General features: G+C 41.5%; 1 protein-coding gene across 1 annotated transcript in view; it reads left to right on the plus strand.

Moving 5' to 3' along the window:
• The window catches only part of gsk3ba (glycogen synthase kinase 3 beta, genome duplicate a), a 183,844-nt gene that overhangs the window by 59,165 nt on the left and 107,092 nt on the right, over positions 1 to 17,587 (plus strand). Inside the window, exon 2 of the mRNA XM_048540399.2 lies at positions 15,607 to 15,800. Coding sequence (XP_048396356.1) covers positions 15,607 to 15,800 — 194 coding nt within the window. The remainder of the gene's footprint in view (positions 1 to 15,606; positions 15,801 to 17,587) is intronic.

Consider the following 17,587-nt stretch of genomic DNA (forward strand, 5'->3'; position numbering starts at 1 on the left):
AGGGGATCTAAACATTCCTTTCTAAAAAGGAAGTAGATTGCTTTTATAGTTAAAGGGCTCAAGGAACATAGGGGGAGGGCAGGACTAGGCTGTTGAGCTCTATAATCAGCCATGATCATAATGGTGGAGCGAGGGTTTGAATGGCCTCCTACTCTTGCTCCTGATTATGTTTCTTTGTGAACCACATGCAATTAGAGTTTTTGAAAGTCTAAAGCTGTAAATCTTAATCTAGTTGAAGGGGACTACAATCAGCTCCGGGTAGTCAGGGGTTAATCAAATATTTGGAGTGGTTGCTGTCCTCTCCTAAGCGGATTCTGATTCTGTCACTTGTAGAGGCAAAGGAAACTAATATTGGCCAACCCACTACCAGCCCTGACCCTTCCAGCCCTTTTGTGGGCTGCTTCCTTCTGTAGTGACACAAAAAGGGAGAAAGAGGTGAACATATCTGGCACAGCTGTCAGTGTCGCCCCTGAAAAAGTGGTGAGATGTCCTGGGTCAGGGTCAAAAAGGTTTTATTGTTTGCTAAATAGGATGGGTGACATCCACTGAGAGAAGCAGTGCTATGCGATGGTGAGACTGGGAGACCATGAGCTTTGGTGGGATGCTCGGTGCCATAGCAAAGGCAGTGTGTGTGTGATGTAGCAGAGAAAAGTTAATGGTACTTAACCTTTGCAGAGCCAGAAGTTCCTAAAACGACACCTTCCTGCACTGCTGGTCATTCCTCCAGACTGTATGCACTGCACTGACCCCACATGACTGTTTCAGACCAAACAGACTGTGTCTACGGATGTAATCTCTTTTGATGGCCCTTGGAAGAGGATTTTCTGGCACTCCTCCACATTGCACGCCAGGAGCTCAAAGTTCCTATCATTGAACTGAGGTGCCAGCTTACTTTTGAGCCACCTCCTTTTGTGTTACTCTTGCACAAATCTACTGGCCCTGCCTTGTCACATTTGAAATGGTGTGCCACCGTGATTCAAATATGGTGCGCTCAGACTGATTATCAAAAGTTCAGAGCACTGGTGAGCACTTGTACAGTTTTGCAGACAGAGTTGAGTGTGGTATCATGGAAGCAGGATCCATAGTTAATGAAGTGAACAGTGGAGAAATATGTGAGGTTGACACTCAACCAGAACATGGCTCAATTAACCCCTAAATAATTTAAAGGATATTGGAAAAGGATGAAGAAATGGGATTAGAATCAATAACTACAAGCCAAGAATTAGCACCAGTGTAGACATGAGCTGAATTTTCTACTGTTGTTTATGATTAGAGGTTAGAAAGTAATTTACTGGGATATTTGTATCAATATAACAGTGCCAGGGACCCAGTTTTGATTTCAGCCTTGGGTGACTGTGCAAACTCCATACAGTCACCTGGTGTCTACATGGGTTTCTTTTTGGGTGCTCCGGTTTCCTCCCACAGTCCAGCGATGTGCAGGTTAGGTAGACTGGCCATGGGAGAAGCTGGGTTACAAGGGAAGGGTAGGTTGGTGGGTCTGGATGGGATGCTTTCTGTAGGGTCAATGTGGACTTTGATCGGCTGAATGCCTGCTTCCACATTGTAGGGGTTCTTTGATTTTTCACCATTTGGCTTCACGCTATTTGTTAGGTATGTTAATGCTTTAGAGTAGTGCAAAACGGTGATTTGACTGAGATACTTTGTATAGTTTGAACATGAATTATGAATCCACAATTGATATGCGGTCTTTAGCAATATTAATACTTGCTATAACTAATAGCAATAGGTAATTTCTATCTTTTTAAGAAAGTCAGGATTGTGATGCTTTTCATTGCATATTCAAGACATATTGCTGTAACCAGTGGGTTACTTTCAATTAAAATATTTGAATCCATGTTCTGACAGATTGCTTTGCTTTGTTACATTTCCTTTAAGACCCCAAATCTGAATTTAATAACGTGGAAGACAGTGCCATCATGCCTCTGGAAGAACGATTATAGTTCATCTTCTTTCCCTATCCTTTGCCCATATCCATTACTAACGATTCATTTCCTTCTCTCTTGAATGGTTTTCCTCATCTTTGGTTCCAACAGTACATCTTATGTTCTACCAGTTCTCTGCTTAAATACCTTTTTGCCTGATGTGCTTCTAACCTTTGCTTATCTGCAGTTTCATATGCCTCCTGTTGCGTTTTGTATTCAGTCTTGCATTTTTACTGTGAAAATCACTGTTTGACTTGCTTTAAAATTTTGCCCTGCAGTTAATGATTAAATAGCATATCTTATTCACAAAGCCTTTGCATTAAATTTAAAAAGGGCCATTGGACCTCATTCTAATTAGAGTTCAGGTTTTTCACAAATAAAACATGCCATTCTTGCTATTATACCAAGGTGATTGGAAGTAAAATTTCATTTCTAGTTATAAGTAGAACTGTGTATGATGTGGCCAATTTTGAAACCATCAACTGGTTTAGCAAGCTGAGTGGTAACACATTAAACTTAAGTCTGAAATTTGAGTGTTAGAGCCTCAACTGCAGGATGTTGACCCATCGTCCGCTCTGATAATTGACCACGTGGAAATTGCTGGAAGTGGCATCATTGGATGAGATGTATAACCAATGGTTTTTCACCTGTTGATTGAATAGCAAAGATTGCAATTATAGTAGTCAAAGTGAAGAGAAACAGTGATTTCCTGTATCCCACACCGAAATCTAATAAGACACCGAGGCCCTTCAGGCTAATGTGCTTGTTCTGTAGCAGACATTTTGAATATAATGTGCATGCACAAGCCGCAATAAGATAACAAAACAAGCTAACCTGTTGTTTGAGGAATAAATGCTTTCTAAGGCAATAGATAAAACTCACTGTTTGAGTAATGCCATGAGATCTTTGCATTCACCTGAGAGGTGAGCATGGGACCATGGTTCTGTGTACTGTCTGAAAGTTAGTACATCCAACCATGCTTCCTCCAATAAGATTGCGCTTTCATCTTAAGATTACGTTCAAGTTTTAGGCGCGGAACTTGAGCCCACAAACTTTAAAATCACTAAGTGTGTTATCACTGAACCAAGGCTGATATTCCAAAATATTTAAACCCTTAAAAGTGTAAGGTCTGAAGATGGGAAGAGTACAGTTTGGCAGCAGTGCATATTAATTGCTGATAATGGTCCCTAATTGGAAGATTCTGAACTTTCAGACCCAGTAGTTCTTTGTCCCAGATTAAATCCAGGTCTGTGAGGAGTATTTCTTCAATGTAAATTGAGGATAACATCCAGACCCACTTTGCACAGTCAGGATCAATAGCTTCTCATGCAAGGTGTGCAATAAAAGATCTGTGTAAACTGATCTCTGAAGAGCCTTTCCTTCCCCATTTTTTCCCCCCAAGGCAAAGGAATAGTGCTGATGATGTGTTAATCTTAATCCGACGCTGCAACATGTCAAAGTAGGATCCGTATGACAAAACGCATTCTGAATCTTGAAAAGCAATGGAATTCAGAATCAACATTCAAACCTTCCCCTAATTTAGGGAAGGAGTCCCCCACAGCCATCTCTTTTTTTGAATGTGGGATCCAATACCAGGCTAGATAGATTGTATTAAGTTTAGAACCAGATGGAACAAAACAGAAGTTGCTAGAAAAGCCCAACAGGTCTGACAGCACCTGTGAAGAGAAATGACAGTTGACGTTTTGGGTCCAGTGAGCTTTCCTCCGAACTGATGGTAGCATGAAAATGTCAGTTTGTGTGCCAAATATAGGGCGTGGGGAGCGGTAAGAAGTAAACAATAGGTTGGGATAGACCCAAGGGATAAGAACAGTTGGACAGACAAGGGAGTTGGTAACGATTGGGCTAGCAGGGTGAATAGCTGTTAATGGAGGCTTGTTAGCGGCTGACAGTAGATATTGTGTAATGGTAGGCTGTATGATAACATGGCCTGGTGTGTGGGGTAGGGGGCTAGGACATGGGAAGATTCATGCCTAAAGAAGTCTTGAATCTCAAGGGGTGCAGATACCCCAAGCAGAAAATGAAGTGTTCTTGCAGTTTGCACTGAGTTTTGCTGGAACACTAGGAAACGTACTGTATTAAAGTGGCAGGCAACTGGAAGCTTGGTCTTTTTGCAGAAGAAAGTAGATGTTCTGTGAAGCACCCACCCAGTCTACTACTTGGTTTCCCAAATGTAAAGGAATGTGTCCACATAGCCTGCCGTTATACACCACCACCTATTGTTAGCACTAACAGTCTCTATTAACAGCAATTCACTCTCCTAGCCCATTGTTATCAATTCCTTTGTCCAACTGGTTTTCTCTCTCTTTGGGGTCTATCTCACCTATTGTTTGCTCCTTACCCTCTTGCCCCCTCCACCCCCACCCTATGTTTTGCACATAAACTAACATTTCCTAGCTGCCATCAGTTCTGAGGAAGGGTCAACGGATCCGAAATGTTAACTGATTTAGATTGAAGAAGTTTGGTCTATTTTCCTTAGAGATGAAGTTCTAAAAGTAAAGAGGGGTGGATGTAGAGGGAAACTGTTCTGCCCTGTAAAATGCATAAAGAATAAGAGAGCACATGTTTTAAAGTGATTGGCAAAATTAGTAACACCTCCGCTTGGTTCGCAATAAAGAACTGCACCTCCAGTCACGAACCATTTTAACTCCCCCTCCCATTCCTCAGACGATATGCCCATCATGGGCCTCCTGCAGTGCCACAATGATGCCACCCAAAGGTTGCAGGAACAGCAACTCATATATTCCGCTTGGGAACCCTGCAGCCCAATGGTATCAATGTGGACTTCACCAGCTTCAAAATCTCCCCCTCCCCCCACTGCATCACAAAACAAGCCCAGCTCGTCCCCGCCTCCCTAACCTGTTCTTCCTCTCATCTATCCCCTCCTCCCACCTCAAGCTGCACCTCCATTTCCCACCTAGCGACCTCATCCTGTCTCCTTGACCTGTCCATCCTTCCTGACTGACCTATCCCCTCCCCACCTATACTCTCCTCTCCACCTATCTTCTCCTCTATCCATCTTCAGTCTGCCTCTCCCTCTCTCCCTATTTATTTCAGAAGCCTCTCCCCATCCCCCTCTCTGATGAAGGGTCTAGGCCCGAAACGTCAGCTTTTGTGCTCCTGAGATGCTGCTTGGCCTGCTGTGTTCATCTAGCTTCACACTTTGTTATCTAGGCAAAATTAGTAAATACAGTGTGAGTGAAACATTGTCTGACTGCTTCACCTGTTGAATACGCTATGTGGAACTGTAGTGGACATGTTCAATTAAGGCCTTCAAGAGATATCAGATAATTATATCAATAGAGATACTGTTCACTGGAAAATGAGCACAAGGCATTAAGCTGTGATGCTGATTTGGAGTGCTAGCACATACCTGGTGAGTGAAGTAGTTACATTCTATACCTTAAGAATTCTGAGATTGAGAGTTTTTGTATGTTAGAGCTTAAGTACAGTGGTACTGCCCCTACGTTTGGGCCAGAAGAAGTGAGTTCAAATCCCACCTGCTGCCAGCAGTGTGTCATAACATGTCCAATCAGATTAGTTCAAATAACTCTATTTCAAATTCGAAAAGTTATTGACATGTACCAAAATGCAAATGTGAGATAAAAGCTTGGGCAATTGGGTATTTTTTTGTTAGTGTGTAGATCTCTTTATGAGATCTTTTAGGTTACTTAGCATCAGACTCATTTTCCCAATTTTTGCATTTATCTAAGAACTTTGCAACTACTTCACAATTATTGTATTCACGACCATGAAAATTTGGACAGTCTCCTTGTTTAGCAGTTCAAGCATTACAAAAGAAATAGAGATATGAATTTTATGCTTGGATGCAATCCAGCCCTTTTTGTTTTCCCTGTTAAACCTTTCCAAATGACTGTAGCTGTCACTTTTTAATTTGTTTCCTTGAAGAAATCAAACTTCAGTTGCACCCTCTTTGTGATGCTGGTGTGGGAACTGCCAGATTGTCTTCCAGTTTATTATTTTCCATGTCAAGTGCTCTATCTTTTTAACTATTCTCTTCCAAGTTAAAATTTCCACAGCTAATTTTATTATTGATACTAGATAGATATTCTCTCATCCTTGGATTACCCACCTCTCATACTACTTTTTCTTCAATTAAGTAACTCACCATCTGTCTCCGATGCCTGGCCACCGTCCACAAGGCACAAAGCAGGTGTGTTGGACTATTGCCCACTTGTCTACTGTATTCAGCTCCAACAAAGTGCAAAGCAGCCTGTTCATTTGGCGCATCAACCACCATCTTCAACGTTCACTCCCTACGCAACCGATGTTCAGTGGCGGTAGTGTACGGTGTCCACAAGCAACAGGGCAGTAACTCATTTAGGCAACTTCGACAACACCTTCCAAACCTGTGACCTCCACACCTTACGGTCTTCTGGCACCACCCCTCTGCAAGTTCCCCTTTTGAGTCTCTCAACATCCTGGTTGAACTGTGTGTTCCTTTACTGTCATTTGACCAAAGCCCTGGAACTCTCTTCCCAGTAAGAGTCGTTAGCTACACTAACTCGGGCAGTCGAGAATGGGCATAATTTCTGGCCTAGTCAGCAACACCCACGTCCCATGAACAAATACAAAATAAAGCAATATTTTGTTTTATTCACAGTTAGCACTTGTAATATCATTACAGTAGGTATTCCACATGCATTTCATTGTATCCATGTTGGAAAGTCATCCTACTTTAAACCTTCAAATGGAATCCAGTTTAGTTTGCCATCTGACGTGGTCCACAGTAGCGGTAGACATTGCTGCATGTGACCCACTGATCTCATATTGTTGAAACCAGTTCCAGTATTTTTTTTACAAATCACTGTTGTATCTGTTTGTGTATGTCCAAATCGATGTCTTGCACTCACCAGTTATTGTTAGTGTGATAAGTCAGTACTTTAATAGCTCAGATTTAGTAAATTAAAAAATTCATTATTACAAAAGAAACTGCCTAAAATTTGAAACTGAAAGAAAATTTTGGAACTACTCGGAAGGTCAGTTGACATCCCTGACAGTTCTTCCCAAATCTTAACCCAGTCAGCATATGATTGGTCAGCATATTATTTATACATTGTCTGTAATGTCCAGTTAATTGAAGGCATAATCATACTGTTCAGCCTTTACAGTGAAGGAGGTTACCTCAGAATACAACAGGATCTTGATCAAATGGGCGAATGGAATGAGGAGTGGCAAATGGAGTTTAATTTAGATAGATGAGAGTTTCTGGAAAGGCAGATCAGGGCATGACTTATACATTTAATGAGATCTTAACAAGTGTTGCTGAATGAAGAGACCTTGGAGTGCAGGTTCATAGCTCCTTGAAAATAGAGTTGCAGGTTGATAGGATAGTGAAGACAATGTTTGATATGTTGGCTTTTATTGGTCAGTGCAGTGAGTATAGGAATTGGGAGACCAGGTCGCGGCTGTACAGGGCAAAGGCTTGGCTGCTTTTGAAGTATTGTGTGCAATTCTGGTCTCCTCCTATAGGAAGGATGTTGTGAAACCAGTAGGGGTTTAGAAAAGATATGCAAGGATGTTGCCAGGGTTGGAGTTACAGGGAGAGGCTGAATAGGCTGGGGCTATATTCCTTGGAGCATCAGCGGCTGAATGGTGATCTTTAAAGAGGTTAAAATCGGCGTATGGGTCAGGCAAATAAGCAGGCCTTTTCCCTGGGATGGGGGGGTCTATAACTAGAGGGCATAGGTTTAAGGGGAGGTGGGGAAAGATATAAAAGGGACCTAATGGGCAACCTTTTCATGTAGAAGGTTGTGTGGGTATGCAATGAGCTGCCAGAGGAAGTGTTGGAGGCTGGTACAGTTACAAGATTCAGAAGTCATTTGGATGAGTACATGAAGAAGAATTTACAGGGAAAGGGGTCAAATACTGGCAAATGGGATTATATTTATATAGGATATCTGGTCGGCATGGATGAGTTGGACTGAAGACCCTGTTTCTGTTTTTGTATCTCAATGACTTCATGAGTCAATGATTTATGACATGCGTCTGGAGTAACTGGGGCTTGATCGGGTCCTTCTGGCCTAGAGGTATGGATGTCACCACTGTTCAACCTCCCAATTCTGGTATATCCTTAGTTTTGTCTCCGAATGGAAAATCCCAGCTAATTGTTTCTTTTGCAAAGCACCGTGACCTTGGATTGCTGTCAAACTCGGTATATGTTTGCTTTTTTGTTGCAAATTCTGTTAATTTCAGAACCTGGCTAAGTTTGGTTGTACTGCCTGGTGGTTCGAAAGAGGTGTTGATTTTTATTCAGATGTTTGAAATAGTGAAGAGAATTTGCAAGTTATTTATCATACAGAACAGTCTTGGAAATTTGAATTGTGCATAAAATGTATGAAATCTTTTAAAGACCTTGAGAGATTGTAGAATATGTTGTTCCAGAAGACCATGGATATAAAAGCAGTATTGTATACTAAATTTATTTGGAGACGTCAAATTGAACTGTGCTGTTGTAAAGTGTATGAATATCAGTAGTGCTGCTAAGCACAACCAATTTTAGGTGCTCACAAAATCAGATTTCTACTACAGCTGTCCTGGTTTTTTGCAAATGCATTCAAGACTTTTAAACGCTGAAGTCACATTGTGTAGTCTTCCCTGATCGTATTTTTCATTTTGAAATGTAATTTATATTCAAACTGGGACGTTTGCATTACGAAGCTTTAACTTTCCTTTTGTCTTTTAACAGTAGCCTAATTGGAAATAATTGTTGCTTCCTAATGGCAGCATCTTGTACGTTTTGGTGTCAGCCTTGTCAGACCGTAACTAGTTAATGGTGATGTTCTCACGTAGACACATTGTAGGTTTCCCACATTAAACTTGCGGAAATTTTAACATCTAGTGGAATTTCAAAAAAAATCTAGTGTCAAGCTTGCAGAAAAGCTTTTTGGATTCCTATCTTTTAAGGTTTGACTTGTGCCCAGAGAGCACTTTTTAAAATAATAGCGTGCCTGGGTGAAATGCAGCTTCATCTCTGGTGATGGGGCAGGCAGTACAAATTGGTGACTGTCAACTACTTTATTATTAACAATTTTGTATTCTTTTCATAGGAATAAGCTCCATGACTATTTTTCATTAATTTTTCATTTGGCCTCATTGATTAGAAGCTGAGGGTGTGTAGCTGAGGTCACATCACAGAATATATTTTTAAAACATCGGATTCAAAATAAGTTACTTTATAAAAAAAACTAAATGTGAGTCAGATAATTTGAACTTCTTTTTCTGTTTTTCTTTCAAAATTGTAAACAGGACATTTCCTAGGCACTTTCTCTGAGCGATTTATAAAATTGTTTGGGTAAGCAGGAGGGCGATAAATGTATTCTTGTTATGTTGGAAAATGCTTTAATTTCTTTCTCTGGAGAGAAATAGTGGGTTGCCAAGAAACAGCTTCAAAAATAGAAACTCCAGAAAACTGCTCAAAACACTGTAAAGAGCAAAAGTCCACAGGAAACCAGGATTCCTTTCTGGGCTGTAAAGCAGGAAAGTTGATGTTTCGGATCGAGGCCCTTCCTTCTATCTATGTTGAAGAGACGTTCTATTTCACATGTGGAGAATATACTGTCTTCACGCTTTTATTCCATTACTATACTGGTTTTCTGTTAAATTTCTAGAAGAGGGCTAATTCGGGTAATGGCAACCTAACCAAGTCAATGTTAGTTGGGGCGAAGTCTTTGGAAACAATAATCCAGGACAAAATTAGAAACTTGGAAGGAGGGGTGCAGCAGTCGAAGCAAGAGGAGGGGAGAAGAAAGAATGGGTGAGAGACAATTTCTCACAGCAGGGATTTGTTGCAGTCAGTGTTTGAATAATCTGAGAATTTTTTTTCTGGAGGGTGGATGAGTGTAATGAGGTGTGTATATGGTCTCTAAGGCTTTTGAAATACCACATAATACCAAAAAAGTGAATAATGGACTGAAAGCAGAGTTGTGGTGAATGATTAAAAGGAAACCATACCCTGGTAAACCTAACAATTGACATTGGAATCAGAGATAATGGGAACTGCAGATGCTGGAGAATCCAAGATAATAAAATGTGAGGCTGGATGAACACAGCAGGCCAAGCAGCATCTCAGGAGCACAAAAGCTGATGTTTTGGGCCTAGACCCTTCATCAGAGAGGGGGATGGGGAGAGGGTTCTGGAATAAATAGGGAGAGAGGGGGGGGCAGACCAAAGATGGAGAGAAAAGAAGATAGGTGGAGAGAGTATAGGTAGGGAGGGGATAGGTCAGTCCAGGGAAGACGGACAGTCCCACGATAAGACATTGCACTCCCGCACCCACGATAAGACATTCCACTCCCGCACATCCCAGATGTCCAAGTTCTTCAAGGACCGCAACTTCCCCCCACAGTGATCGAGAACGCCCTTGACCACGTCTCCCGCATTTCCCGCAACACATCCCTCACACCCCGCCCCCGCCACAACCGCCCAAAGAGGACCCCCCTTGTTCTCACACACCACCCCACCAACCTCCGGATACAGCGCATCATCCTCCGACACTTCCGCCGTCTACAATCCGACCCCACCACCCAAGACATTTTTCCATCCCCACCCCTGTCTGCTTTCTGGAGAGACCATTCTCTCCGTGACTCCCTTGTCCACTCCACACTGCCCTCCAACCCCACCACACCCGGCACCTTCCCCTGCAACCGCAGGAAATGCTACACTTGCCGCCACACCTCCTCCCTCACCCATATCCCAGGCCCCAAGATGACATTCCACATTCAGCAGAGGTTCACCTGCACATCTGCCAATGTGGTATACTGCATCCACTGTACCCGGTGTGGCTTCCTCTACATTGGGGAAACCAAGCGGAGGCTTGGGGACCGCTTTGCAGAACACCTCCGCTCGGTTCGCAACAAACAACTGCACCTCCCAGTCGCAAACCATTTCCATTTCCACTCCCCCTCCCATTCTTTAGATGACATGTCCATCATGGGCCTCCTGCACTGCCACAATGATGCCACCCGAAGGTTGCAGGAACAGCAACTCATATTCCGCTTGGGAACCCTGGTAGCCTAATGGTATCAATGTGGACTTCTCGAGCTTCAAAATCTCCCCTTCCCCCACCGCATCCCTAAACCAGCCCAGTTCGTCCCCTCCCCCCACTGCACCACACAACCAGCCCAGCTCTTCCCCTCCACCCACTGCATCCCAAAACCAGTCCAACCTGTCTCTGCCTCCCTAACCTGTTCTTCCTCTCACCCATCCCTTCCTCCCACCCCAAGCCGCACCCCCATCTCCTACCTACTAACCTCATCCCACCTCCTTGACCTGTCCGTCTTCCCTGGACTGACCTATCCCCTCCCTACCTCCCCACCTATACTCTCTCCACCTATCTTCTTTTCTCTCCATCATCGGTCTGCCTCCCCGCTCTCCCTATTTATTCCAGAACCCTCTCCCCATCCCCCTCTCTGATGAAGGGTCTAGGCCCGAAACGTCAGCTTTTGTGCTCCTGAGATGCTGCTTGGCCTGCTGTGTTCATCCAGCCTCACATTTTATTATAATTGATATTGGAACTTCTCTTTGCATGTTAATGACCCAGACTTGGATATACATTGCATGGCAAGATTTCAAAATTTGCCGATGACATTAAACTCAAAGTAATCAGCAGTGTAGAGGATAGTAATAGTCTTCCGAACGCCTAGATATGTTACTGAATTGAGCAGCCACTTGATGTTATGGCTTCATATTTCTTTTTGTTTTGTGGAGTTGAGTTTGAAGTAAAATGAAAAGACCTGGATTATTGTTTAAATGAAGATTTGAAGCCTTTAAATAAGCCATTTCTTGGAAACCACATGGTTCCAGAGATTATTGCTGTTGGTTGCTTGAATTCATTTCAAGGAAAGCCCTTGACTTTTTAAACACAAAGTTTGACTGCCTGTTAAAGTACTGTTTCTTTGAAATATTTAATGAGAGGCTTGATGAAAGAAACTTCCCAGGTCAGCTCTCCTATTTCTAGAGGACAGCCCTTCTGGATCCAGAGGCCCCTGGAGCCATGATTCGTTTGTTCTTTCAGGGAAAAGCCTTCAAAAGAGTTTGCAGAAATTTCTGAACAACTGCATCTGGAGGTCACCAGCAGTATCCACAATATGTCAAAACATCAGCTGAATAGCCATCTGAATATTTCAAACTTATCCTCTTTGTCTTTAAGAACTGAAACTTTTTGGAGAAAGGTGTTTTCTCCTCAAAATAAAATCTCAGCAGAGAGAAAGCCTTTATTCGCCCATTACCATTTATGTTTTCGATTATTTAGAGAAGTAAGCATTTGTATTTTCATACTGTAGACTGTGAGCAATTCTGCAACTTTGTGGAATTTTTTTTATACCTAAATTTGATAGTTGAATCGTTTTGTTCCCTACAATGTAGAGAAGGCATAAAGTTAGCTACACTGGGAACTGTTTAACACAATTGGGACTCATGGAGTACATTGCTCCTCTATCTGTTAGAACCATGATGGATGAAATTTGACCCCGTGCAGATTGAGATGTTGCATTCGAGATGATAGTCATAAGGAATGAGAAGAAGCAATACAAATTAAATATGGAATTTTAAAGTGGATGCAATAACAGAAAGACCTGGAGGTATTAATACCTAAATCTTTGAGGGTGACAGGATAGTTTGCAAAGACGTTTTTTTTTAAAGAAGAAAATATGTTGAATCCATGAGCTAATAAATAAAAGAAACCATCTGATGTGAGATAAAACAAAATAACCTTTTCTTTTGACACACAGTGAAAACAAAAGAGTTGATTTCTAAAGAAGGGTCCTGACCCGAAACGGTAGGTTTCCTGTTTCTCTGCTGCCTGGGCTGCCGAGTTCCTCTAGCTCCACCAATATATCTATACCAATATAACCTTGTGGTTTAGTGCCAAGTTTCTTTTACATATTACTCATGTAAAGTGCCTTGACATGTTTTACTACATTCTAGGTATTCATATCAATGCAGAAAATTGGAAAGGTTGGGGTAACTGTGATTGTTCAGTTTAGAACTGAGAAATCTCAGGAGACATTAGGTGGTGCTCAGAATCGTGAAGAATTTTCATGGCAGAAGGCAAAAATCCTTTCCGTTGGTAGACGGATCAGTCAGTAGAAGAGAAAAGATAATTAACAAAAGAGCCACAGTTGAGAGGAACAGTTTGAGGTGAAGGTCACCTAGGTCACCATGTTGAAATACTATTTTATCCCCTAGATTATACTGTTACACATGTATGCCATTTGCCGTTAGATTAATTGATCATTTGAAAATGTTTGTACTCTGAAGGTCAGACAGCATCTATGGACAGTGAAGCAGTTCTGAATAGTTAGCTGAAGGGTGACCTAACAGTGCTCTTTAAAACTCATGGAAGATTTTGATAGAGTAGGTAGAAAACATTCCTTCATGTGGAGACCTAGAGAACAACAATCTAGAATAGTCATTTAACAATTGAATAGGGAATTCAGAAGAATTCAGTCCAGAGTCTGATAAGCCCCTGAAGTTAGTTAATGGAGAAATGGTTTTCAATAGCTTAAAAGTGATAAATGTCTGAGAGATCACAGTCAACAGTAAGCTGTATCATAGAAAAGGATTTCTGGAGGGCAGGTACAAAGTGATGGAATGCCTACAGGTGGAAAATACATTTACCTTTCTGTGTTAATGATGGAGAACTTTGTGATACTGTTTTTTCCAATGCAAAGGTGGTGTTGAGATGGGTAAACAACCTCTTGGAAAAGGAAGATTGTTCATGTTGAAACCTGTGCTGAGGGAACTATATAAGGTTTTGCAAAGTTATTGTTAAGAGCTAGGGAATAGATAAATGTGAAAGATTTTGTGGGTAGTCATGTCAGAATCCCCACCAGTGTATCTGCTATTGAATGTATTGAAAATGAGCAAAGTACATAAATCTGTGGTTTGGGGATTGCTGTTGAATGAAGGGTTCTGATTTCTTGCACACAAAGGAAGGACTGCATAAGACCCGAAGTGTGCACTTAACTGACTTCCCTCGGAGGAGGATAAATAACAGTGACTAAAGTTGGTTCACAGCAGTGGGGACAATAATTTAGTTGCATCTACCTTAAATTTCAACTGGTCTTAATTCCACTGTCTACTGATAGGCTGTTTTGAGTTTTCGTCCATGAAAACAGACACAATCTTAATTTAGAAAGATTGAAAATGGAGATAGAAACATAATTTGCACAAGTTTGCAAACGATACTAAACTAGGGGAGACCAAAAAATGTAAGATATTGATCAAATATAGAAGGAACTGGATAGATTCGGAAACCAATTGGACAATTGGTACATGCCAATAATACAACGACAAGACTGAGAAAAGTGACTCTGCTGTGCTGACATGTTAAAAGATTATAATTTCATCTAGTAGAATGCGGGCGTCTAAGGGTATAGATTGGTTCAATTGTTGTAGTTGTGTGCACTGTAGAAAAGAAAATAAATAAGATTATGGACTATACAGCTAGAGGAGTCGTAAGTCTATTCTGTCCTGTGCTTGGTTGAACTCCCAGCATAATCAGAATTTGTCCAAAGCAAGTCCACAGTGCCTGTTATCATTCTGTGCTGAAGACATTCAGGTATTGGAAATAGGTTAGCAAATGTGGGCCACTGGTGTTTTTTTTAAATCAACATGTTGTGATAAACCTCTGGAACAAGTGGAACTTGAGCTCGGATCTTCAGACCCACAGAGGGGATGGATATTGCGTCACAAGATATTGCATCAGACAGTTAATAATTAAGTTTAAATATAGCTGCTGATGGAAAGCAGATGTATTGACCAGGACAAACTGTTTGTTCAGTTGTGTATTTGGATTAGGTAATATAGTTGCTGGCAAAACTGATTTGAGATACAAAATCTTTAAATATAAATTCAGATAGAAATATTGGTAAATTAAAAATAGGGAGGCGATGGCCTAGTGGTATTATTGCTGCACTGTTAATCCAGAGATCCAGATAACATTCTGCGGACCAGGGTTCAAATTCTGCCGCGGCAGACAGTGGAGCTTGAATCCGATGAGGACCATGACACCATTGTCAGAAAAAAACTCATCTGGTTCATTAATGTTCAGTAGGGAAGGAAACTGCCATCCTTACCTGGTCTGGCCTAGATGTGACTTCAGACCCACAGCAATGTGGTTGACACTGAATGCCCTCTGGGCAATTGGGGATGAGCAATAAGTGCTGCCTAGCCAGCGACGCCCTCATCCCGTGAATGAATAAAGTTAAAAACAGTTGAAGTAACCTGACTGAGGATGGTGACGATTGTAATGGCACAATAGGATTATAATAGTATAGAATAGATCTCTGCCTGTATAACAACATGCATGCCAATATTCAGATTGCATTCGGGGCTGTGTAAAGTGGAAAAAAATGAAATGTTCACATTCATTATAAATGCTTGAAGTCCCGTGAGTTTAAATAGAATTTGTTTAGGAGATATTGGTTGTTTTGTGTGGAAAATAGAAATGTAAGTGTTATATGCCCAATACTATTTTGTTTTATTTTTAGTAATATGCCCAACATCATTTTGACTTAGTTTTAGTAAGCAATTGCTTCCTGATATGCATCATTTATAATTGCCTGTCGTTGAATTCCAGTTTTGAGTACTGCTCTGACAAACTGATTTCCTTTTGATTTAGGAGACAAAGATGGCAGTAAGGTGACAACAGTGGTGGCAACACCTGGACAGGGTCCAGATCGGCCGCAGGAGGTCAGCTACACTGATACCAAGGTGATTGGCAATGGGTCCTTTGGAGTTGTTTACCAGGCGAAACTCTGTGACACAGGGGAACTGGTGGCGATCAAGAAGGTTTTGCAGGACAAGAGATTTAAGGTAAGTGGCATGATTTATGTTGACTGTCAACTGCTCTTTGAAACTCAGTTACGTTCTCTACCCCCCCCCCCCCCACCCCGGGCTTCGAAAGAACTGGATGGAAAAACAAGCAGCTGTGGTTAAAGTAACAACAGCTAGTCCAAGATATTTCTTAACTGGATCACTTGGGAGACTTAGGCAACGACTGAGCCTGAAAATATTTAACAGTCAGACTATTTGATAATGAGAGAGATTTCTTAGATGGACTTTTCAAAAGATGAATTGTGAATTTCAGTAAAATCTTAGACATCAGCAAAAATAGTTTGTCTGGGCTATTTGTACAAATTCTGTTGGTCGACCAGTTGCATATCTTGAACTTGAGGTTGAATGCCAGATCAACAGAATTTCATTGCTATTTCTACCAAATAGGTTTATCTTGATACATTGCCTTTTGTCTTTTGATAAATGCATCCCAAATTTATCAGCTGTGACTCAGTAGTACCCTTGTCCTGAGTTACAAGTTTCCAAGTTCAAACCCCACTCTAGGGATTGAGCACAAATAGTACTGGCATTGGAGGTGACATCTCAGATGAGATGGTAAGTTGAGGCTCTATCTGTCTGCTTATATAGGTTTAGAACCGTTCCGGTGCTATCTCAAAGAATAGCAATGTGATTGACTCTGGTGACTGACCAATATTTATCACACAAATGACATGACAAAAACAAATTTATGATCATTATCCCTCTGTTATTTATGGACGTTTGCTGTGTGCAGATTGGCTATCAATGCCCAACATTCATAATTTAAAGAACCCTAGATTGTGTATGGACTGTATTGAGTCACATGGTGATTATGAAAGCACTGTATGATTGCAGGTCTATTTTCTGCTTGTCCTGGAATTTTAGTTTCGAGTTTAACAGTTGGAATGATAAAGTTGAATGATCAAAACTTAGTGAATTAGAAAAATGTTTACTTTGGGCACCTTTAGAACTGATTTAATGCAGTGTTAAGCTAAATTCGTTGTTACTGCTTTAGGTTTTGGTACTCCAACGTTTTGCTAACCAGATAACATTGTGTTTCAGTTCCCCCAATAACCAAAATGGGATTCAGTCTCTTGGGACTTTTATCTTTGTTTTAATCCAGAATCCAGAATTCAGATTAGTCTGATAAATGGGGACAGAAGGATGCAATTCTGTGAAGCTAGTTGTCACATCCCAAGAGCATTTTTAAAAAAGTCCTTGTATATGTGTTACATTTATATGCAAACACCTGAAATCCCTGAGCACTTTGCAACCGATGAAATGGTTTTGGTATGTCACTGTTGTGCTGAAAGGGTAACTAAAAAAGAGCTGATGTTCTGGATGTGAGTTTGCTTGCTGAGCTGGAAGGTTCGTTTTCAGACGTTTCGTCACTTTTTTTTGAAAAAATATACTTTATTCATAAGATGTACAAAAAATAAAACATATTTACACACCTACCCAGTCATGCAGGCCGCTCCGGGTTACCCAGGGGGTATATACACCAACTAAAGGAATAAAACAAACAGAAGAAGAAAAAAAAACAAAGCAAAGAAAACACCCCGGCAGTTATCAACCCGCACAGTCCCCATTGGCCCCCTGACCAGTTGGGGAAGGCGCCAGCTGGGCCCAGTTATCAGATAGGGCCCTTTTTACCATTCTGGACGAGGGGTTTCATACCGTGGCCTTTCCCCACAGCGCCTTGGCGGCGTCTGCCTCAAGCTTTAGCGCGTCCCTCAGCACGTAGTCCTGGACCTTGGAGTGCACCAGTCTGCAACACTCGGTCGGGG

This window comes from Stegostoma tigrinum, chromosome 12 (genome assembly GCF_030684315.1).
Source record: "Stegostoma tigrinum isolate sSteTig4 chromosome 12, sSteTig4.hap1, whole genome shotgun sequence".
NCBI lineage: Eukaryota > Metazoa > Chordata > Chondrichthyes > Orectolobiformes > Stegostomatidae > Stegostoma > Stegostoma tigrinum.